We start from the raw sequence: 25,695 nt of genomic DNA on the forward strand, positions 1-25,695 counted from the left end.
TTTTAAAAAAATCTTACAAATATCACAACAATCATATGAATGAGAAAATATACAGCTGTTTTTTAGTGGACTGTATATTGGGATGCACTGAACTATTCCTTTGTCAATGTATTCCAAGTAGAAATAATAAAAGGAAAAAAGAACAATCACTGGGAATTTCCTACATATTTGAATTAATACTTTTATTTTAGCATAAGAATGATAAATACACAGCTATTTCAGGAAAGTTAATGGTACAATACGGGCACTGGATTTGATTACGATCAATTTTAAATTAACTAAAAGAAGTATAGGGCACTCTCATGAATGTTTACAGTACTTGTAATTTTTAGAGAGCTTATCCACTAACTCAGTTGGTGAAATTTGAACTAGTTTGTTCTAAGAATATACAAAAGCTTCTAAGGTTTAAGAGATCAGATTTATAGCTGTTGTTCTCTAACGTTTATTGAAGAGACACTCAGACTGAATGGCTCTTGCAGATCTTAGTAACAAAGTACAAAGTAAAGTAAAACAGTTGTAGGCATTAAATAAGACATGTGAAAAACAAAAATGCACGCATTTTTGAAACAATTCAATTTTTTTAAAATCAGTAGACGAAAAATTCTAAGGTAAGGCAGAGATAACTGTAAACGCTTAACTATATTTTGCCATCAGTTTCTGCCATACAGCACAACTACCTCATGTAGAAAGAAAGGAAGGCATTTTATAATTCTATTCCCCAGCTTACAAACTGTCAAAGTTATTACACAGAGGGCAAAAATGCAGCTCAGTCTGACTTCACGCAGTGAAGAATAAACTGTACCAGAGGAATGAAGTCTTGCCACAATAGAGGAACAATAGTTTTTCTAATCCTATTGAATTTCTTACGAATTTATTTTTAAAAAAATTGTCTCTGATCCGTTACATTCAAAGGGTTGAAGTCCTACGGCTCATTCTTATACTTTCATCAGCACTCTTAAGTTAATTCCTTTCCTTGTAAACTGCTTTTAATTTTGCCTTTCTAGTCTGCCTTTTTCTTACTGGGCATCAAATCTAGCTGGATGACCAGGGAACAACCACCATGCTCATCAAATAGCATTAGCATTAAGGTACTTTATTTTCATTTCCTTCTGCACAACTTGTTAACTTTCACAAGATACAAGCGACTGCTGAAACTGATGGAAGTTTTATATTTGACTTCAATGGAGGAAGAATCACATTTAGAGGAAAATAATGCCATTATGCTTTTAATACCAGGTACTTCCTCTGTGAATACTTCTAAACTATACTGGTGCATTTCATTTAATAGTCTTAAAATTCTATTAAAAGTGACTTTGTATAACAACAATGGTTATATGTGTAGTGTGCATATGAATAAACATTTATTTTATTGTTCCCAGGAATAAAATAGGCTGTTTCTCATACCTTCATGCTCAGCAAAACATTCTCATACCCAGAGATGTAGTCCTTTGCATCAATAATGGTTGGGTTTTTGTTTCAATCTGCATAGATAACTTACAGCTGGAAAGTGCTCAGACCAGCTCCTTTAAATCTATTCATTAGAACAGTGCCGGAAGAGCTTTTCAAGAGTTAAAATGTGAATATAACAGTGAAATAGCACCTTCTAGAGGACACAGAACTTAAGAATACTTGCTGAAATCAAAGTCACACTAAAATAAAGCTTCAAAATGATGGAAGTACTGTAGATATTATGGGTAGATTTCACCAATTTACATAGGAAATTGTTTCTGGGTATTATTTAGCCATAAAAATATGCAGATTTGAATTCATATGCATACACGTCTCTTTTGTTATTTTAAAATAGGGACTGGGTTGGTCAGTTTAAAGAGTACAGCAGCCATTTTTGTTAGATGCAAGAGAAAAGTTACTTCCACCTTCAAAGACATTTAAAATGTTGATTCTTACAAAATATAAGGAGCAAAATTATGTATGCTTTAGCAAAACTTGAGGTTTGGAAGACAGGTTAATATGCTTGCTATGGAGTGAATGCAGTCAGGAGTTTCTTATATGGATGAGAAAAATAAGGGGTTTCAGACTATGAGTCAGTGTGGTGTCCATCTGTTGCTGGATTAGCATTTATCATGGGTACATATAATGGTGGTTGTGGTGATGTTGATGATTTATCCTGCATCATACCCCAAACCTCCCCAACTGGCTTCAGAAAGTCGCCTTTCTGCAGGGACGAGTAGTAGATGTCTATTAAAAGAGAGTATAGGAAGCTCAGGGTTTTATTGTTGAAATGTCATAATGTTACCTACTCGGGCAATGAAGTGTCTACAAACAAGAAAGCTCAGAGAGCATCAAGGCCTCCAGATGTCTATTAGCATAAGGTTGGATGTAACTCCTCCTCTTTTTGTTTTCAAACAGCACTAGCACCACTACTCTATTACCATAGCAGCAACTGTGAATTAAGAAACATTTTCTCCTATTAAAAAAGGTTAGCAATACCAAATTCTTCCTTAGGGGAAAAAAGTGCAATTAAACATCTTTGCAACACTAGCATGGCTGGTTTAAGCATGCATTTCAGCTAATTCTCTGCAAGATTAGTTTGTCAGTTTAGAAAGGCAGCACGTTTTGAAATCAGTGAAAGCCTTTGCCCAATTTTTCCAAACCAATGAAATACATAGCCTTTGCCCAATTTTTCCCCTGTACAGTTGGAGTACTTTTAAAACAAAGAATATGTTTTCTGAGTGATCCCTTATGTGCATATGGAGCTCTGCTCAGCTTGACACTTTGTTCCTCCCACATCCAATACTGTCTGTGGACCCTTTTTAAGCCTCATGATCCTAGGACTCATAAAAAGAGCCCTCAATAAAATAGTGCCTATAAAAACGTTCGTTCAAAAGCCTGGTTCTGCTCATAGGCCTCTTTGTGTGTAAAACCAATTTATGATTAACAGCTCTTGAGGTCTTTTTTTTTTTAACTTGGAATTGACAGAACTCTGATAATCATCTCCTTCAAAACATTTAACTATTGGCTTGCCACACTCAAGGGCACTGTCCAAGCAGTGGAATGAGCAGGAAGATACACACAGTCACTTTGATAATTATCTATTTATGGTGCCATTGTTGCCAGCAATCTGGCTTAGATCATAGCCTGTTCATATTTGGTTTTGCACAAAATAGGCTGGAAGAAATGTTGCCAAAAGAAGCTTCCCACAAAAGGCAGAGAAAAGGAGATAAGAACTGAAAAAGAACTCAAAAATGTTACTGGCCATAGAGCTGGATGCTGATTACAGGACATGAAATAGCCAGTTTCCTTGGAATATTGGTGCAGAAATGACATTCTTGCCAATTTGCATCAGTGATATAATGCATTTTATTAACTAAAAAGAAAAAGTTGTGATGTGATGTGACTTTTTGCACATGAAGCCAACATACCTTGTTTTCTCAGTTACTCATTCTTGTGTACCTTGCATTTCTGGAACTCCCTCCCATAACAATGATGTGAGACTTGTGCTCCTGGAAGACCTGCTGAGAATGTAGTATCATTCTTTTGAAGCTTTTGTGACTTTCAAAAAACCCTTCTGCTTTATTTGCTATATGCTTCACTGCTATATCGTCAGAATTGTTTTGTCAGTAGATGATGTAACTCTACAGTTACTTCATACTTTGGAAAACAGTTTACACTATCTAGAGTATGGTGAATAACATTCAGCTTGTGCAAAACTTAAATGAATTTCTGTCCATTTGATAAAATGATCTTAGGTTTAACGCTAGAATAAATGTCCAAGGGCTTGCTGACATTTGGACTCTTTTATAAACAGGGTATTCTGGGAGCTGTAATTCAGGCTGCCAAAGGCATTTTGTAATGCAAACATGGTAATAGTCATATTCCAACTGAACTGCATGGGTTTTTTCCCAGACAATGTTTGAATATCAACAAATAAGTACTTTTAAAAAGAGTACCAGAAGTGAAAACTATTGTTTAATCTAATTTTTCTTGGTCAAGTTTTGTAGACCACATAACAAGATCTTCGACTTCATCTTCCCATTGTTCTTCATTTTTGCTTTTTTCCATCTTCTTAGATCCCACGGAAGATGTTTTTGAAGATGCTTCTAAATAGTAGAAGTAATACAAAATGAAAAACATGAATACATGAATCATAATAACTTGATTTGTAACACATTAAATTGTGTATCTGTGATACATCCGCATGGATGTAGGTATGAGAGGCCTTTTTGTAGCATGTGCAAGATCTATCCTATACAGAAGTAAGTTTGTATGTTAGCATTTATAGCCAAGTGAGATAGCTAACTATTAGAAAAGTAATATATGTTCACCTACCCTACTTATAAAAGTTTCCAAGACCCCATGATCACACTAAAATCTGATTAAGAAGTGGTAAGTTTTGATGATATAATAATATGTTGCTTTTTAAATAAGATACTCACCTAATAAGTACATTGATAGACATAATAGCACTATTTGGAATAAATAAAATAAAACAAAACTGTAGCCCAAAACTCAACATTCTCTCGAAAGAGAGATTAAAACCATGACCACATGCTCTAATGATCAGTCCTACATATTCTGCAGCCTTCAGAGCTATGACTAGATAAATAAATAAATAAATAAATAAATAAATAAATAAATAAATAAATAAATAAATACCAGATCCCCAGACAGAAACATTATTTTCAATACATTATTTTATATTTGTTATCATTGTTTTTTTATTGTTCTATTATTTTACTTATGTTTACATGCCTATCAGTTTTCTTCCTTTTTATAATTATAAACCGTCTATAGTATCACTACGGTGAGATAAGTGGCAAATAAATTTAACAAATAAATAAACTAAATAAACATGGACCATTTCTTTTCCTGTTCAGCTCAAAGTGGGTAACAGTTTCACAATATGATTTTTGAAAGGTATTTCCCCTTGAATCTGTCTGTTTAATCTATTTCCTGAGGTTCCATTATTCCAGAAATTTTGCTACATGGATTCATGTAGAGGTAGGGCATTCCCAGGGGCTGGGATCCTATACAAAGAGGAATGGTCAGTTAATAAATGGTAATTTTCTTTCTCAGATGAATTTATATTCCACAGATATCATGATTTTATCTTCATTATATTGCTGCTTTAACATCTATCATTGTAAAGCTATGTTTTTCAATGATCACAGTATTGTTTTAACTGATGCTGTTAGTTACTCTGAGCCCACTGGATGAAAAATGCATTATTAAATTGCACCTTAACAAATTTTTATAGGTACTGTATATAGTATAAAATAGGATAAAGAGCATGATACTCTTGCTCTTCCTGATTTACATGTAGTCCTCGACTTACAACGGTTCACTTAGTGACTGTTTGAAGTTACAACAACGCTGAAAAAAGTGACTTATGACCATTTTTCACATTTATGACTATTGCAGGATCCCCATGGTCACATGATTTACATTTACATGCTTGACAACTGACTCACATTTATGACAGTTGCAGCGTCCCAGGGTTAAGTGATCACCTTTTGTGACCGTCTGACAAGCAAAGTCAATGGGGAAACCAGATTCACTTAACAGCCATGTTACTCACTTAAAAACTGCAGTGATTCACTTAACAACTGTGGCAAGAAAGTCGTAAAATGGGGCAAAACTCACTTAACAAATTTGTCACTTAGCAACATAAATTTTGGTCACAATTGTGGTTGTAAGTTGAGGACTATCTGTATCATAGTTAAAAGGATCAAAGTAAAACCATGAACTCTATGCTTAACATTTTGGCTTACAAGGGCAGCGGTATTTACATATTATTAAACATGAATTATTAAAATTCCTTGACCGGGATGCCTTATGCACGGTCACTCATGCTCTTGTCACTTCCCGTTTGGATTATTGCAATGCTCTCTACATGGGGCTGCCCTTGAAGTGCACCCTGAGGCTGCAGCTAGTCCAGAATGCAGCTGCGCGGGTAGTAACGGGAGCCACTCGTTGCTCCCATGTAACACCACTCCTGCGCAGTCTGCACTGGCTTCCTGTGGTCTTTCGGGTGCGCTTTAAGATTTTGGTTACCACCTTTAAAGCGCTCCATGGCTTAGGGCCCGGGTACTTACGGGACCGCCTGCTGTTACCTCATGCCTCCCACCGACCCGTACGCTCACACAGAGAGGGCCTTCTCAGGGTGCCGTCCGCCAAACAATGTCGGCTGGTGGCCCCCAGGGGCAGGGCCTTCTCTGTTGGAGCTCCTACGCTCTGGAACGAACTTCCCCCTGGTTTACGTCAAGTGTCTGATCTTTGGACTTTTCGCCGTGAGCTGAAAACGCACCTATTTTTCAAGCGGGACTGGCTTAAAAGTTTTATTAAATTTTAATTGGGGTTATTTATATTTTAAGGTTTGTTAATTGTTTTAAATTTTCGGCCACCCTATAATATGTCTTGTTTTAATTCTTGTTTTTAATGTGTATTTTGTGTATTTTAAATGGCTGTACACCGCCCTGAGTCCTTCGGGAGAAGGGCGGTATAAAAATCGAATAAAATAAATAAATAAAATAAAAATAATAAATAAAATAAATAGGTTGAGATGATTTGGTCAGGTAGAGAGAGTGAATTAGGATCAAATCATGAAATAAATTTATGGAAGAAGAGTAAATTATTTAGAAGGAAAGACAAAATTAAGAATTTGCGGTTGGATAAAGCTGATCAGAACCTCAAGAAGCCAGCAGTGTGCAGCAGCTGCTAAAAAAGCCAACACAGTTCTGGGCTGCATAAACAGAGGGATAGAATCAAGATCATGTGAAGTGTTAGTACCACTTTCTAATGCCTTGGTAAGGACACACTTGGAATACTGTATCCAGTTTTTGTCACTACGATGTAAAAAAGATGCTGAGACTCTAGAAAGAGTGCAGAGAAGAGCAACAAAGGTGATTAGGGGACTGGAGGCTAAAACATATGAAGAACGATTGCAAGAGCTGGGTATGTCTAGTTTAATAAAAAGAAAGACTAGGGGAGACATGATAGCAGTGTTCCAATATCTCGGGGGTTGCCACAAAGAAGAGGGAGTCGGGCTGTTCTCCAAAGCACCTGAGGGTAGAACAAGAAGCAATGGGTGGAAACTGATCAAGGAAAGAAGCAACTTAGAACTAAGGAGAAATTTCCTGACAGTTAGAACAACTAATAAGTGGAACGACTTCCCTGCAGAAGTTGTGAATGCTCCAACACTGGAAATTTTTAAGAAAATGTTGGATAACCATCTGTCTGAAATGGTGTAGGGCAGGGGGTTGGACTAGAAGGCCTCCAAGGTCCTTTCTAACTCTGTTGTTATTAGGAGAGAGCTAAAGAGAAGCTTTAGCAATATATAATGTGGTGTATGGAAGCTGGGGATACAAAGATGATTTGCAAGATGTGGAGAAGAACAGTGAATGAATTTGGTTTAAAATAGATTTAGCTATGTTCCTTTTCCTTACGTCTTGCCTTTAATTTTTTTTTAGCTGATTATGTCTTACTCTTTCTCTATACTCATCGTAGTTGTTGCCTAGTCCCAAACATACTGTAATAATATGTTGTTTGAATAAATAAAAATTATAGCTTGGTAGTTGGGTTGAAATGAATTATCGGTAGAAGATCTCATTCAAACTGTATTTTTAACTCTTTTCATTTTTACAATCACAAACTATTTTTCAATATTTGGAGACAACACAAGCATACCAAAAAAAAAGATACACAAAATGGTAGGATGGTGGGTGGCCTTCCTGCTCCTCCCCCAAAAAAGAGCATGAGAAGATGAGGTTTTTCCAAGAGTTCCATACATTCAAATGTACTTACTTGTTTAACAGAGTTAAACAATAGATATATTTTCAGTTGTAATATATACTATTGTTGATGTGTACAGAAAAACTGCAAACTTGTCACAAAATCAGTTCTCCTGTCTTACCTGAAGGTGGGATAATGCACCTGCCTCCCCAGTTTTCTAACATTATCTGTTTCTTCTGTTTTTCAATGCAATCAGAGACAAAAATGTTATGTCTGAAATTAAAACACAAGAAGATCGGTATAATTTCAGAATATAGCAGAAATATAAGCTTATTTACTAGATCAGGGGTCTCCAACCGTGGTCCCTTTAAGACTTGTGGACTTCAACTCCCAGAGTCCCTCAGCCAGCAAAGCAAAGCAAAGCAAAGCTGGCTGAGGAACTCTGGGAGTTGAAGTCCACAAGTCTTAAAGGGACCAAGGTTGGAGACCCCGATCTACAATACATGAGAGTGTCTTAGCACCTTGGAGTCATACAGTGGTAGGAGAGAACTGTGAGAATAATTGTATTCTATTTTAATACAGTCACCGTTTATGATTCTATGCCTAATGTTAATCTTTATAAATTCTCAATAACACATTAAAACTTTTAAAATGCTTTTGTATAAAATCATGCTAAAAAGAATCATGTGTCTCTAACAATTTTATTGAAATTATAAAACAGGCGATGACATTTTTATAATTTGAGACACTGTTTATAGAAAGCAAATTTGATTGGGGTTATTATAATTCCCCATTTGTTGCCAAAAAACAGGAAGAAGCCCTAGGAAGGAATCCAGCTATTTTACACATTCCTTGAGTAGCTTAATAGTTAAAGCGCTGGATTAGGATTTAAGAGATCTGGTTTAAAAGTACCCTCAAGATACAGCATACTTTGGGCCAATTGCTATCATCATGCTGTTGTGTTAAAGGAATCAAACTGGACAGGAAACAGTACATATATTGCTTTCAGCAAAGAAACAGTTCCCATAGGAATAATCACAATTTAATTAGGGTACAAACAATTATGGCTGGGGTGGGCAACTATGGTAATTTTATGACCTCTGGACTTCAACTCCCAGAATTCCTGAGCCAACATGGAATTCTGGAAGTTGAAGTCCACAGGTTGTACAGTTGCCCTAGGTGCCCACCACTGGATTATGGGAATGGGAAGAAAGAAGTTTGCTAAAGATTACATCAGTGGTGGGTTGCTACCGGTTTGCCCTGGGTCAGGCAAACTGGTAGCAGAGGCAGTGGGAGGCTCTGTCCACCCGCCCGGATGTTTCTGCGTGCGAGCGCGTGAGCGCCCCTGAGTGAACCAGTAGCGATGGGTTTTGAAACCCGCCCCTGGATTGCATCATATCTTTGCTGAGCACTCCATTAATAACACATCCCTGCCTGTTCTCTCTTACTTTTCATACAAACAGAAACTCTCAGTTCACTTCAGTTATCTTTCTTCAGAGGTACCTTCCTCAATGTAATTTGCTAGTGTCAAACTATGTAATTTCAAAATACTTTAATTTTATTTTCTAATGGCAAAATATAAATAATGACAGCATCAACAGAAAAAAGGATATTATGAAGAAAGAAAAACCTAGGCATATTATAGCGATTAAAATAAATATGACAAAAACCTCATAGAAAAGGAATTCGTACAAAAAAGAGACAAAAAACCATATTATAATTACATACAGCAATATAATATTTAACAGCAATAGCACCCCCAAACTTTCTGGCTTTCTGGACCGGGGTGTGGGAGAGGGGATGGTTTTGTGCAAACCGCTTCCATCCCTGTAAAGATATCTGTAACACTGTCAAATATCCAGATCTGCTTATCAAAGATCCTTGGTAAGGACTTGATAGGTGGACAAAAATGCCAAACCCAGTCTGAACATCTGGCTGACTGTGTAATGAATAATAATGATGATGATAAACCAAATTGACAAATTTGCCATCAAACAATTACGAAAGGCGGTTTTACTGGGAACAGCTTCCATTCTGCGATGATATCTGTTACACAATCAAACATCCATATCGGCCCATCTCAGGTCCTTGGTAAGGAGTTGATAGGTAGACAAAATGCCAATCCATGCTTTACATGTACCACGCTTTACATCCACGAAGTGACATCGACAAGTTGTACCTGCCAAGAAGAATAGGGGGCAGAGGGCTATTGCAAATCCATCAAACTGTAGAAGAAGAAAAATGAAGTTTGAAAGATTATGTGAAAATTGCTGCAGGCTGTGAAAACGGAAAACATTATAAAAACAACAAACAAAGGCAGAATATAAAGAAAAACAGCTGGATGACAGGTTAAATGAATGGAAAACCAAAGCTTTGCATAGACAGAACTTGAAAAACATTGAAGGAAAATGTGATAATAACTTGACATGGGCATGGCTTAAGATGGAAACCATCAAGAAAGAAACGGAAGGTTTAATACTTGCTGTTCAAGAACAAACACTACAAACTAATGCCATGAAAGCAAAGATACAAAAATCCACTGAAAATCCAAACTGCTGACTTTGCAATGACAAAGTTGAAACTGTTTCACACTTAATATGTGAGTGCAGCAAAATCGCACAAACTGATTACAAAGTTAGACATGACCAAGTTGCTAAATTAATCCACTGGTCATTATGTAAAAAATACACCTTGCCTGTATCTGAAAAGTCATGGGAACTTAAAAGTGGAAAAAGTTGTCAAAAATGAGATGGTGAAGATCTTGTGAATTGTCATTTGGAATATAACATGCCAGATATCACAGTTTTGAAAACCGAAGTATAAAATTTATTGATATTGCTGGTTCCGAATATCTGGTGTCCAGAAGACACCAGGGTCGAAGAAAAAGAACTGGAAAAAAATCACAAAATATCATAACGTGGCCGTTGAAACTACATGGCTATGGATGAAACACGTAACAGTGATACCCATTGTCATTGGGGCACTTGGTACCATGTCCAAGAATTTTACAAAAAAGTTATTGCTTCCTGCAATAAAAACTGCGCTATTCGGAACATCATACATTTTAAGATCTTGATTGATACCTAGAATGCCGGCAGCAACGTAGCAACCATCAGTGTCAGTCAATCATCTTTGTGATACATTTTTAAATGTTCAGTTGATTGAGTTTCATGTTTAATGAATAAAAGAAATAATAATAATGATAATAAGCCAAATTGACAAATTTGCCATCAGACAATAGCAAAAGGCAGCTTTACTGGGAACAGCTTCCATCCTGCGATGGTATGTTACACAATCAAACATTCACATCTGTCTATCCCAAGTCCTTGGTAAGGGCTCGATAGGTAGACAAAATGACAAACCCAGTCTGAACATCTGGCTGACTGTGAGTTTATCAATAATGTTGCCAAAATCATACATTGGAAGCTTTGCCAGAAGTTTGGGTTTTAATGCAGCAAAAACTACTGGGAATACCAAATTGACAAAGTTCTTGAAAATGAACAGGTCAAGATCCTTTGGGACTTTTGAATCCAAACGGACAGACATCTGGCCCACAACACACCTAACATCACTACTGTGGAAAAGAAAAAAGTCTGGTTCATTGATATTGCAATGCCAGGTGATGCAGTAATTGAAGAGAAACAACTAGAAAAAATAATGAAATACTGCAATCTGCAAATTGAAGTTGAGCGATTGTGGAGGAAGAAATCAATGGTTATAGCAATAATAATAGGTGCCCTTGGAGCAATACCCAAAGGATTGCTTAGATACATGGACATTTTGAACTTATTAGAGCTGAATATTCTGACTGCAAAAAAACCACCTTACTCAGAACTGCCTACATACTTAGATGTTACCTTAGCAGCTCTTACGTCTTTGATTAGAACTTGAACTGTTAAATTTTTACCAGTCCCAGACCATGAATCGAATTGAAGATTAAATCAATCATCATCATCACTATCATCATCATCATAATCATCATTTGGAACACAACACGCCAGATATCACAGTTGTTGAAAACCAAAGTGTACAATTTATTGATATCGCTGTACCATGAGACACCAGAGTCAAAGAAAAAGAACTGGAAAAAAATAATGAAATATCGTTAACTGGCCATCGAAACTAAGCGATTATGGATGAAACATGTAATAGTGATACCCATTATCTTCGGGGCACTTGGTACCATGTCCAAGAATTTTACAAAATACATCAAGAAATTGCAGCTTCCTGCAATAACACCAGCAGAACTATAAAAAACTGTGCTACTCAGAACATTGTACATTTTAAGAAGATACTTGGTTGATACCTAGGATGCTGGCAGCAAACTGTATCAACCATCAGCATCAGTAAATGATATTTGTGATACATTTTTAAATGTTCACTTGACTGAATTTCATGTTTAATGAATAAAAGAGATAGTAGTAGTAGTAGTAGTACCAAGTAAGCCCAAAAAGAAAAATATTCTCATTCCAAAAGAATATAGATGTTAAAATAAAAAAGCCAATTACAGAATTGAAAATCTGATAGCTGAAAGCCACTATATCTGGTAGAAATAGGTAAATTAACTTTATGAAAGTAAAGAGCCACTTCTTTATAGTCAAAACAATAGAGTCCTATTTGTTAAGAAATTGGGAAAAAGAAATGAAGTGAGGTAAATTTCAGTATATAGATATTCCTTGTTTAATGACCTTGTTCAGCAACCATTCGAAATTAGGAACATAGGATCAGTTAAACGTGCCAAAAGCATTCATGTAAAATGTCAAATAAATTCAAATGATATTACTCAGATGTCATAGGAGGGACAGCAGAAAGAACAAATGTTAAGGATTGGTTGGTAACTGCCTCTGGAAAAAAAATCATTGTGAAGTATTTAGGTGCCTAATTAAGTTTGAGTCCAGGAAAAGACATATATAGTACCAACAAATCACAGATTTTATGAGAATAGCTGGTGATTGCTTGAAAGATTTTTGAAACTTTTCAGACAATTCCAAAAAGTAGTATAAAATTTACGTGTTGTCTCCATTGTGTTGTCAGATGAACTTGACCTTAATTGTTATTGCAAGCAATCTTGACACATCCTTGCCTTTACTGATGGAGAGAAAGACAAAGGACAGACAGTGTGGGGTAGTGGTTAAAGTATTGGCTGAGGAAGGGTTAGAGTTAGGGTTAGGAACCCAGGTTCAAATCTATCCTAACCACCAAAGCTTATTTATTAAGTTTGGGCCAGAGTTGTTATGTGAGTTAAACAACTCACAACCAAGGAACCTGTTGCTAAAATTCACCTCTGGAACAGCTGATTGGGGGCATTCCAGGAGGCCATCCACCTGCCAATCAAATTTCTTATTTTCCTCCCCCAAAAACTAAGGTGCGTCTTATACTCCGGTGTGTCTTATACTCCCAAAAATACGGTAGGATGTAGATATCCAAAATATCACACTCCAGATTTTCCCTCCCTTTTTAAAATCACAATTGTTCCTCCTCCATGGACTATCCCCAAATATTTGTTTAACATCTTATATGCTCCACATAGAATACTGTTTATTTGGGATCCATTTGGGGTGCTACTTATTAGCACAATAACTTACAGATACATAAGCTTCCCACATGAAAGCTACATTTGTTTTTGTTCAGACTCAAAAATAGAATCTATTTCATTATTTAAAATGTCCATTCTATACCCAATAGTAATCAAGTTTAATATTTCCAAAAGTTAACTCTAAATGCCATCTTGACCAGGAGGCTATTGTTGTTTTCCTGGATAACCAGCTTTCATAAACTTCTAAGAAGATTGCAAAATTCTTAACAATAGCTTTGGCTGTTAGAAACCATCTGGTTTCTTCCTCATTAATTGTTAGCTGATCATTATTTTAGGATTTTCTCACAACTAAACAAAATGATGGCCTCACAAACAGTTCAGCAAATGTTGAAGTTGATGAAGCATCCAGTTATGAAGCATGTAACTAAGACAGAGTAACTTGAGATATTCTCTGCAAGAAGTGTAATAGCAGTGTAATAGGAAGTCAGTGCCTGAATTTGCCTTATTGGGTGACATGATACAGTATATAGAGAAAAGAGTCTTTTTAAAATTTAGTCAACCTTCTATTCAGGATATTTACTGTTCATTTTGCCATTACTACATATTCTCCAAGTTTGGTTCCCCAATCTGATTATGTTGATAAGTGCCCCTTTTCCAATGTTGGGACCAAATTTCTGTTTGCAGCCATCAATATCTTTATAAGTTCTACAATCAAAGTGAAAAAACACTCTCAAAAGGCCAAATCTACATAGACTTGTAACTAAATTCATTTTATAGCTACCGTATATACTCGAGTATAAGCCGAGTTTTTCAGCACGTTTTTTGTGCTGAAAAGCGCCCCCTCGGCTTATACTCGAGCCAAGCCGTTCAGCCCTTCCTCTTGCAGCGAGTGCTTTCTACCGCAGGCAGCTAGCTCTCGTTAGTGCGCGCGCGCATCTTATTCCTATGTGGACACACGCCAAGACACCCCTCACGCACAATTACCCGCTAGTTATAATTGTTGACAGCGTTGACAGAGAGGGCACGAGGGAGAGGCGAGGCAAGGCAAGGGACCCCAATCAAGAGTTATAATTGTTGACAAATACACACGCAGGGAGCGAAGAGTGAAACCTCCCGGTTTCAAGCGAAGGAAGGAGGCGCCTGGCTACACACCCGCCTTCAAAGAAATAGCTGGCATTCTGGGCGGACGGGCGCAGACACACACACACACACACACACACACACACACACACACACACACACACGCCGCCTCCTAAATTCATTTCCACCCCACCCCACCCCACCCCTTTTTCTTGGCTGCTTCTTTTCTCCTCCCCCGCGCCGCAGGCCGCCTAGGGCTCTCCTTACCCAGCCCGTGCAAGTGCGGTCAGCTGCCAAATCGACGCTTCCTCTCCTCCCACTGAGGAGGTTTCAAGCTCTGGATTTAAATACAACCGAAAGGGGACGCTGGGGCTACAAACAAGACAGGGAGGGAGGGAGGGAGGGAGGGAGGGAGGGAGGGAGGGAGGGAGGTCGAGGAAGCGCAAGAAACTTGTCAGGTAAAACTCAACAGGCAAGGGCGGAAAAAACAGGGAACTGGAAAACGCCCAACTAGGGAGAAAGGAAGGTGGTGTTTTTAAAAACAAAAGTCCCAAACCCAGCGACGGAACCTTTTTCAAAACCGCTGCCGAGCCGAGAAGTGACGGACGGACGGACGGACGGCCGACTCATGAGGCCAGAAGGTAGCCCAGCCGCCTCGCCAGGCTTTTCTCAGTTACTGCGGCCCCGCCTCCTCCCTCCGTAGCGGTTCAGCAGGGCTGCTTTGGAAGAGCCTTAAACGAGCCTGCCCTCAGCCACCCTCCCTTCCCTTCCTTCGAGCCTCCAGCTCCAGCAGCAGTCTATCCCGTGACGAACGCCCTGCTTTTGCCTTCCTGAGCCTAGCCGCCCCGCCTCCTCCCTCCGTAGCGGTTCAGCAGGGCTGCTTTGGAAGAGCCTTAAACGAGCCTGCCCTCAGCCACCCTCCCTTCCCTTCCTTCGAGCCTCCAGCTCCAGCAGCAGTCTATCCCGGTAAGAATCCGGCCTGCCTACCTTCCCGGAGACTGGCCGGCCCGATCTCCTCCCTTCTCTAGCGGGCAGGTGTCTAGGGCTAAAGAACCTTGAGCTCCACCACCCCTCCCTTCCCTTCCTTCGAGCCTCCAGCTCCAGCAGCAGTCTATCCCGTGGATCCCAGCAGTCTATCCCGTGGATCCCAGCAGTCTATCCCGTGACGAACGCCCTGCTTTTGCCTTCCTGAGCCTAGCCGCCCCGCCTCCTCCCTCCGTAGCGGCTCAGCTGGGCTGCGAGCCCCGCCTCGGTCGCCTTCGCCTGCCCTTTGCTGGCCTCGCCTGGGCAGGGCTGGGCAGAGCCGTGACATCACCTCCACCGCCCACCGTTGCCGTCCGCCGCCCGCCGCCCGCCGCCGCCGCCGCTGCTCGCCTCCGTCCCTCCTCCGCCTCCTCCAGCAGCCAGCAGCGTGGCCGGGCGCCGGGCGCGGCAGGGCCGGGCTGGCGACGGCCTCTCCTGGCGGCAGCAACGGCGGCAGCAGCATCAACAGCACCAGCAGCACCAGCAGCTCCCGCAGCAGCCCCCGCAGCCGCCTCCTTCCCCGGGCCCCACCTGCATGGGCCACCGCCAAGGCGACAAGCCGCCCATCAGCATCCAGGAGCACATGGCCATCCACGTCTGCCCCGGTCCCCTCCCCCCCATCCAGCAGGTCTCCCACTACTTCCGCGTTCGGCCTCCCCGCCGCCGCTTTGCTCAGCCGGAGCCTCCCTCTCTCTCTCTCTCTCTCTCTCACACACACACACACACACACACAGAGAGACTTCTAAAGTGGGTTTAATGATATTAGAGACCCTTATTGCCCTGCCAAAAAAAAAAAAAAAGAGCCACCCCAACGTCTATGAAAATTAACCTTCTCTTCCAAGAGACACTGTGCAGGGTATTTTCACTGTTGGTGTGCATACAGGCTTAGATTTGTGCTGGGTTCTTAGTACTTAGAGCACTGACCTTCAGAGGCACCCTGGTCCCTTGAAGCTAAAGGAGGACTCATTTTCATGCTTGCAGTGTTCAATTTGGGAAGGGCATCCAAAGAAGTGGTAGATCCTTGTGTGTCCAATCACACTTAGCCAATAAAAATTCTATTCTATTCTATTCTATTCTATTCTATTCTATTCTATTCTATTCTATTCTATTCTATTCTATTCACTCATTCATTCATTCATTCATTCCTTGTGTGTCCAATCACACTTGGCCAATAAAAATTCTATTCTATTCTATTCTATTCTATTCTATTCTATTCACTCACTCATTCATTCATTCATTCATTCCTTGTGTGTCCAATCACACTTGGCCAATAAAAATTCTATTCTATTCTATTCTATTCTATTCTATTCTATTCTATTCTATTCTATTCTATTCATTTTATTTTGTCAAATACATATTAAATAATTATATAAATATAAGCATGAATTGAATACATAAAAGGAATACAACTAAAGGGAACATTAGGACAGGGACGGTAGGCACGCTGGTGCTCTTATGCACGCCCCTTACAGACCTCTTAGGAATGGGGTGAGGTCAATACTAGATAGTCTTTGGTTAAGGCTTTGGGGATTTTGGGAAGAGACCACAGAGTCAGGTAGCACATTCCAGGCATTAACAACTCTGTTACTGAAGTCACATTTTCTGCAATCTAGATTGGAGAGGTTCACTTTTAAGTTTGAATCTATTGTGTTCTCGTGTATTGTTGTGGTTGAAGCTGAAGTAGTCATTGATAGGAAGTACATTGTAGCAGATAATTTTATGAGCTATGCTCAGGTCATACCAAAGGCGGCGTAGTTCTAAATTTTCTAAAGCTGGGAATCCTCCTTCCCCCTTTTGCACTTTTATTGTTTTTCGTTCAAATAAATATTCATGTTATTTTACTTGGCTCTATCTTTATTTTTTACATTGACCAGTAGCTGCCTCATTTCCCACCCTCGGCTTATACTCGAGTCAATAGTTTTTCCCAGTTTTTGTGGTAAAATTAGGTACCTCGGCTTATATTCGGGTCGGCTTATACTCGAGTATATACGGTACTTTCTATGATGTAGGACAAGAGTCCTGAACCTCCAGTCTACGGCCCAGTGCTGGGCCACAGCCTTTTTCGGAACTATGTTGAGGAAGAGGTGGGTAAGCACAGGTGCACAGACAAAACTGCATTTGTAGAAGCAGCACTCATGAAACGATCCCCTTCCCCACCACACACACACTGCCACCTGCGCCAGTCCGCTGAGCTGAAAAGGTTGGGGACAGCTGATATAGGGTTTTGATGCTACTTTATTATTTTCAAGATATTTAAGTATTTTTAGAAGAGTACTGAATTACTGTCAATGACTATACCTCTATCTTGGAGCTGGGAATTGTTTGATTGATTATAAACAAGTTATTACATTTTATAGGATCATGCATGTGTTTTCTTTATTTGGGGATCTTAACTTCCATTCAGTATAGTTGCAGTAGAAATGATGAATGTACATTTCATAAGAAAGCCAGTTTGTTTATAAGCTTTGGCTTAATTACAGCTTTTTTTTAATATAAAAGTTCAAAGAAGCGCTGTTCTTGGAAGTGTACAGTGCCTTAACTTAGCCAAATATTTGCTTTTGCTGTGTGATGGGTCCATGCATGTAAAACTATAATCTGTTTAGTTGCAGGTATGTCCTGAGCAATCACTGGGGAATCTTGTTACTTGAGAGGAAGGAAAGAAGGAAAGAATTTTACAAAACACTCTTTACAACCACAGGATGGCAGTAAAAGGTGGGCCTTTAACTCTTGTCAAAAAAACCATAGCCATTTTTTTCTCAAGCTTCAATGCAATTAATACCGAAAGTTGCCTTCTTTCAAAGAAAAGGCAGTTTTCTCAAACAAATCTAGCCTATTCTTGTTGTTTGCTAATTTTTTTAAAAATTAAAAATGGGGGAAAAAACTTCAGAAAAGAGACTGCTAATTTTTGAAATGCTTTCTTGGCACACATATATTGTATGGCACGACATAATGAAGCAATTATCAAATACATGAAACAAAGAACTTCTGTTGAGAGAAATAAAACGAGGAAGTTGTATCCAAGGAAAATTAACCCTTTCGAATAAGAGAGCCTATTCAAGAGAAAAATGAACCAGTTTTGCCCATTTGTTTTTATTTGATTGAAAGCCTAAAGTAGATTTTCTTAGATGTCTGCCAGTTTGCGGCAATTTGGGCGAAATAGCCGCTTGTGTATGAAATAACTGATTGCAAACTTTTTAGAATACTCTAAAATAAATTGGCTATATTGTAGGGATAACTTAGTATAATTATTCAGCTTCAGTGATCAGTAATGCTATGATTTCAGGCCAGTGGTGGTATTCTACCAGTTCGCCCTGGTTCGGGAAAACCGATAGCGGTGGGAGGCTCTACCTACCCACCCAGATGTCATCACAGACGCTCTGCGCATGCGCAGAAGCACTGCATGTAAGCAAAATGTACATACATGTGCGCGCTCACAGTTCCAAACCGGCAGCAAAGGTAAGTGAATACCACTACTGTTCCAGGCATACAGAAAATGTGATGTCTGTTGTAAATGCCTGCTTCCTAGATTGTCTCTTTCTTGAGCTATGGGTCCCAGGACTCATTCCATCTTCCCCAATCCCAGGGACCACATTACATTTGTTTTCTGGGAGACACAGAGGATACCTTCTCCTCATAAATATACATAAATCCCCAGTATAAGAACATTGAATAAGGGTGTATGTAAAGTGGAAGCTTTATGAAGGGGAAGAAAGTTACAACACAGATTATGTACCCTCACCCTTGAAAAGGTTCACCTAAATTGCTAATAGGTGTAGGGGGCAGGGTTTGTACATACCTGTTTTAAAAGATCTGCAGTGATTTCCAATTGCATTTTAAGATATTAATATCAAGGTTCAATCCCGATTTCGGAATCCTAATTAGGAGACTGGATTGGCTCTTATATTCAGGTTCATAATACATCTGAATATTTTATGTTTCATGGACTGATGTTCTGCATAAAATTATTCTTATTCTTAATAATATTTTCTGGGGTTTCTATATGTAACTCCAGTATATGCTTCTGTTTTTATATTGGGTTTTTTATTGTTTGTATGCTGCCCAGAGTCACTGAGAGTGAGTGGACAGCCACATAAAAATTAAATAAATAAAAGTGTGCAGATTCAAATTATTATTCTTTCACAGAACCTGCCTTTTTTCTCAAGCTTCAATGCAATTAATACCGAAAGTTGCCTTCTTTCAAAGAAAAGGCAGTTTTCTCAAACAAATCTAGCCTATTCTTGTTGTTTGCTAATTTTTTTAAAAATTAAAAATGGGGGAAAAAAATTCAGAAAAGAGACTGCTAATTTTTGAAATGCTTTCTTGGCACACATATATTGTATGGCACGACATAATGAAGCAATTATCAAATACATGAAACAAAGAACTTCTGTTGAGAGAAATAAAACGAGGAAGTTGTATCCAAGGAAAATTAACCCTTTCGAATAAGAGAGCCTATTCAAGAGAAAAATGAACCAGTTTTGCCCATTTGTTTTTATTTGATTGAAAGCCTAAAGTAGATTTTCTTAGATGTCTGCCAGTTTGCGGCAATTTGGGCGAAATAGCCGCATGTGTATGAAATAACTGATTGCAAAGTTTTTAGAATACTCTAAAATAAATTGGCTATATTGTAGGGATAACTTAGTATAATTATTCAGCTTCAGTGATCAGTAATGCTATGATTTCAGGCCAGTGGTGGTATTCTACCAGTTCGCCCTGGTTCGGGAAAACCGATAGCGGTGGGAGGCTCTACCTACCCACCCAGATGTCATCACAGACGCTCTGCGCATGCGCAGAAGCACTGCATGTAAGCAAAATGTACATACATGTGCGCGCTCACAGTTCCAAACCGGCAGCAAAGGTAAGTGAATACCACTACTGTTCCAGGCATACAGAAAATGTGATGTCTGTTGTAAATGCCTGCTTCCTAGATTGTCTCTTTCTCGAACTATGGGTCCCAGGACTCATTCCATCTTCCCCAATCCCAGGGACCACATTACATTTGTTTTCTGGGAGACACAGAGGATACCTTCTCCTCATAAATATACATAAATCCCCAGTATAAGAACATTGAATAAGGGTGTATGTAAAGTGGAAGCTTTATGAAGGGGAAGAAAGTTACAACACAGATTATGTACCCTCACCCTTGAAAAGGTTCACCTAAATTGCTAATAGGTGTAGGGGGCAGGGTTTGTACATACCTGTTTTAAAAGATCTGCAGTGATTTCCAATTGCATTTTAAGATATTAATATCAAGGTTCAATCCCGATTTCGGAATCCTAATTAGGAGACTGGATTGGCTCTTATATTCAGGTTCATAATACATCTGAATATTTTATGTTTCATGGACTGATGTTCTGCATAAAATTATTCTTATTCTTAATAATATTTTCTGGGGTTTCTATATGTAACTCCAGTATATGCTTCTGTTTTTATATTGGGTTTTTTATTGTTTGTATGCTGCCCAGAGTCACTGAGAGTGAGTGGACAGCCACATAAAAATTAAATAAATAAAAGTGTGCAGATTCAAATTATTATTCTTTCACAGAACCTGCCTCTTTTGTGAAAATTATGACTTTATAGTTACTGTAAAGTCATAATTTTCACAAAAAAGGCAGGTTCTGTGAAAGAATAATAATTTGAATCTGCATACTGTTATTTATTTATTTGGGAGTTTTATGTGGCTGTCCACTCACTCTCAGTGACTCTGGGCAGCATACAAACAATAAAAAATCCAATATAAAAAAATTAAATAACCCTCCACCTGCCTGGCAACAATAAGCAATCAAACCAGCCACTTGATAAATAAATAAATAAATAAATAACACTGTTATGCGGTAGTTTAAGAAACAGCAGAATTTGATGTTGCAGCTAATGTTTAAAGGCATACATTTAGATTTTTTACTGATGACCTTTCACTTTGAAAATAAATCTAAAACTAAATATCAAGAATTTAAAATGGTTAAAATACTCATTAAACATCTTTCCAGCATAGCTGTACATATGTGATTTTTTCATCAGATACCTACAAATTTTCATCCCAGCTGCCTTTGTTCACATTCTCTGCCATCCAATTGTAACGGTTTCCTATGTACTCCGGATCTTCAAACACTGGAAGGAAAATTCCAAGTAAATTTCAAATTATAATGGTCGCAGTCCATAAAAAATGCTAACTTTCTAAAACAAAAAGCATATGAATTCTTTAGTTCTTCCTGTATGACATTCAGCCTGAAGGAGTCTTATAATTCCCTTCAGTAAGCTATAGGAAGGCCACAGATATAACATAACATAAACAATCAACAACAAAACAAAGACTTGTGACAAAAGTAAAAAAAGCAAAAAAAAAGCTTCCTCCAACTTGTTAAAAACAAGAAAAAAGTCAAGGAAACAATTGGTCCATTGCTGGGAGAAAGTGGCAAGAAGGTGACAAGCAACAGGGAGAAAGCAGAACTACTTAACTTGTTTTTGCATCTGTCTTTACACAAACGGAAACAACAATCTAAGCTATCAAAAACAGAACCACAAAAAAAAAGATTAAGAACACAAGTTAAAATAGGGAAGAAAATGATAAGTGAGCACCTGTCTACCCTAGATGAGTTCAAATCACCAGGACTGGATGGATTACACACCAAGGTTCTGAAGGAACTGGCAGATGAGATCTCAGAACCACTGAACTATATCTTTCAAAGATCCTAGGGCATCGGGGAACTGCCAGAGGACTGGAAAAGAGCTGATGTAATTCCCATCTTCAAAAAAGGGGGGAAAAAGAGATCCAGGAAACTACAGACCTATCAGCCTGACCTCAAAACCAGGGAAGAGTCTGGAAAAGATAATCAAGCAACAAATCAGCGAATACCTAGAAGCAAACAAAGTAATAACCAAAAGCCAACATGGATTTGTCAAAAACAGATCATGCCAGACTAATCTTATTGCATTCTTTGACAAAGTAACAAACTTAGTGGACCAGAGGAATGCTGTTTATATAGTTTACTTGGACTTCAGTAAGGCGTTTGATATACTGTCATTTGACCATAACCTACTACTAGATAAAGTAGAAAAATGTGGGTTATACAGCATCACCACCAGATGGATTCGTAATTGGCTAACCAACTGCACTTAACGTGTAGTCCTCAATGGAACTGCATCTACATGGAGGGAGGTATGCAATGGAGTATCCCAAGGCTCTGTTTTAGGCCCAGTACTCTTCAACAGCTTCATCAATGATTTGGTTGAGGGGATAGATGGGGAACTTTGCAAATTTGCAGATGACAAGAATAGTCAACACTCCAGAAAACAAGCTTAACCTATAGAAGGATCTTGACAGACTTGAACATTGGGCACTATCTAACAAAGTGAAATTCAATGGTGAAAAAAGTAAGGTTCTACATTTAGGCAAGAAAAACAAACTGCACAGATACAGTATATGTGGTACCTGGCTCAATAGTAGTAACTGTGAGAGGGATCTTGTAGTCCTAGTGGACAACTATTTAAATATGAGCCAGCAGTGTGCAGCCAAAAAAGCCAACACAGTTCTAGGCTGCATAAACAGAGAAATAGAATCAAGATCAGGTGAAGTCTTAATACTACTTTATAATGCCTTGGTAAGGCCACTCTTGGAATACTGCATCCAGTTTTGGTCACCACGATGTAAAAAAGATGTGGAGACTCTAGAAAGAGTGCAGAGAAGAGCAACCAAGATGATTAGGGGACTGGAGGCTAAAGCATGTGAAGAACAGTTGTAGGAACAGGGTATGTCTAGTTTAATGAAAAGAAGGACTAGGGGAGACATGATTGTAGTGTTCCAATATCTCAGGGAGGGATTCACAGAAGAGGGAGTCAAGCTATTCTCCAAAGCACTTGAGGGCAGGATAAGAAGCAATGGGTGGAAACTAATCAAGGAGAGAAGCAACTTAGAATTAAGGAGAAATTTCCTGACTGGTAGAACAATTAATCAGTGGAACAACTTGCCTCCAGAACTTGTGAATGCTCCAACCCTGGAAATTTTTAAGATGTTGTTGGATAACCATTTGTCTGAAGTGGTGTACGGGTTCCTGCCTAAGCAGGGGGTTGGACTAGAAGACCTCCAACTCTGTTATTCTATTCTATTTTATCTTAGTGCATAGAAGTTAGTTTAATATGAGATTCAGGAATCTGTTGACTGATACCAGCAGCAAAGATAAGGCAATTGGTCCATTAGGAAAAGGACTACTGATAACATGATCTTTCCCTACAAATAAAGCATCCACCAATTCTTCATTATGTAAGAGACAGCAAAGAACAAGCATTGTTGCAAGTTAAAAATATCAAAACCAGGTAAAGAACTGGAAGCTGTGATTTCACATTGGTGTGTACATAATAATACGAATGGTATCTAATTCCATATCCCCTTTTGCCTAGTTCGATGGTACAATGGAAATTCATTCTCACATTCATGGAAAAGCTTTATGAGTATAGATACTTTACTTATATATTGGAACTACATTATATTTTAATCATGCTTAAGAGGTATTTCAATGTGTTTTTTTGTAGTAAATGTAAACATCAAAAGCACAGCGAACTTTACTAAGAAATTAGAAGACATTCTTTGTCTTCACATTGTCACCTGGCCAATATTCAACAGGTACTGTATTTCATTAACTTAAATTGTTAAAAACCTTATCCGTCTACTATCTATTCATTAAAAAAAATTCAAATTGTTTCACAATCCTATATGTACATAATCAGAATACTCTGTCATCATTCAACTTAATGTATGTGTTGCTCATTTTAATTCCCTTTGTATAAGCCTTTGGGAAAGAACATAGCTGAATGGTAAAACACATGGTTGGAATAAGGAAGATCTTAAATCTGACTAAGAAGGCAGTTTTACTTGTGCATTCAAACTATACATATCCAGGGGCCAGGTGGGGGACTTAATGATGAGTTCAGCTATGACAAATCAGATGGAGCCTAACTTCATGTTAGGCAAATTTCACTGAACTCTGTTAAGAACAGCAGCTCTCTCCAAGTATAATGCATATTTGCTCCATGTATCCATGTATCCATCATCCATTATACCCATTATATAATAAAGTCTTTAACTCACTACTGAAAATATAGTTAATCTAAAACAATGTAATTATAAGGTTTGTGTATAGACCACCAAGGACGCGTCAAACCTAATGATTCAATGTTCTGAAAATAAGGCATTCCATTTTAATTAGGCTTGGAATAGTCCTTTCTGATTCTAGAATGTGATACAGAAAAGTCAAAATTTAAAGTTGCGAGAAGATTTTCTTTGTTATTTTTATGAAAAGCAAACAGACAAAGACACCCCCATGAAAGTGTGGTTATGGGCAGGTGCTTTTTCTTGATAGGTAGAGTTTAGCTACTGTGATTTAGATCTGTCTGTCGTTTCCTCTCCTGGGCAACCAATTTTTTTTCTAGAATAGCAGTTTCAAACTTAATGCCATGCTTTCTATGGCTTCTAGTAAATTTTATAGGAATTTAGGGTGTTTCACAGCAGGTCTAGGACACAGAGTCCTATGAAGAACATGGGAAGTACTTCACGGAGAGGAACAGCCCAATCTGGTGAGTCTTTCAACAAGAGTGAGACTTGGGGTGGGTAAGGCTTTGTAGCACTGAGCAGTGTTGCCTTTTGAAAACAATTGTCTGCTGTCAAGGTCCAGGAGAGAGCCTGTAGTAAAACCGGCAGGAGGCTCCACCCACCCACCACCACATCATCATAAGTGATCTGTGCATGCGCAGAAGCATATGCACACACGCTCCCATTGCAAACCATAAAGGTAAGTAGAATCCACCCCTGCCCAATCATGAGTCTCTCTGCCAACCAAGGAGTGGGAACTGGTGGACAACAGCCTAAGGAACCACCAATACCAACAGAGCAAGCCATTTGTATATAAACAGAGAGCAAATTCTCACTCCCTTCTAGCACTGATGATGTTTACCTAGCTAGGTAATGAAATGTCTATAAGAAAACCACCAAACTCAGAAAGCATCAAGGACCCCACATTAGGATGGTAAGCAGGTGAGCTAGGAAGGTTTCCCTGCTAAGCAAAGGAAAGAAGATGAAACTATGCAAGAAAGAGTGAAGAGAAAGTGACCTAGAAAATGACAAAAAGAAGGAAAACCCATATGCATGGGGAAAAAAAGAAAGAGAAAAGCAGGGTTTAGACCAGGGGTGAAATGCTTCTGGTTTGGACTAGATCGCCCGATCCAGTAGCGATGGCAGCGATGTAGCAAGCAGTTTGGAGAACCGGCAGCAAAAATCCCTGGCCACCCCCCATGCCCAGCTGAGCCACGTGATCATCAGAGGCTTTTTTTTTTTTGCTTTTAAAAGCATTTTTTCTTCAGCTGAAAAAATGCTTTTA

At 38.8% G+C, this 25,695-nt stretch overlaps 1 protein-coding gene across 1 annotated transcript in view; it reads right to left on the reverse strand.

The window, feature by feature from the left end:
- Nucleotides 1-216: 216 nt before the first annotated feature.
- Nucleotides 217-25,695, reverse strand: part of UBE2U (ubiquitin conjugating enzyme E2 U) — a 39,553-nt gene continuing 14,074 nt past the window's right edge. The window contains exons 8-10 of the mRNA XM_058176948.1: nucleotides 21,355-21,436; nucleotides 7,871-7,962; nucleotides 217-4,058 (exon numbers count right to left, since the gene is read on the reverse strand). Coding sequence (XP_058032931.1) covers nucleotides 3,928-4,058; nucleotides 7,871-7,962; nucleotides 21,355-21,436 — 305 coding nt within the window. The 3' untranslated portion in view covers nucleotides 217-3,927. The remainder of the gene's footprint in view (nucleotides 4,059-7,870; nucleotides 7,963-21,354; nucleotides 21,437-25,695) is intronic.

This window comes from Ahaetulla prasina, chromosome 3, assembly GCF_028640845.1.
Source record: "Ahaetulla prasina isolate Xishuangbanna chromosome 3, ASM2864084v1, whole genome shotgun sequence".
Taxonomy (NCBI): domain Eukaryota; kingdom Metazoa; phylum Chordata; class Lepidosauria; order Squamata; family Colubridae; genus Ahaetulla; species Ahaetulla prasina.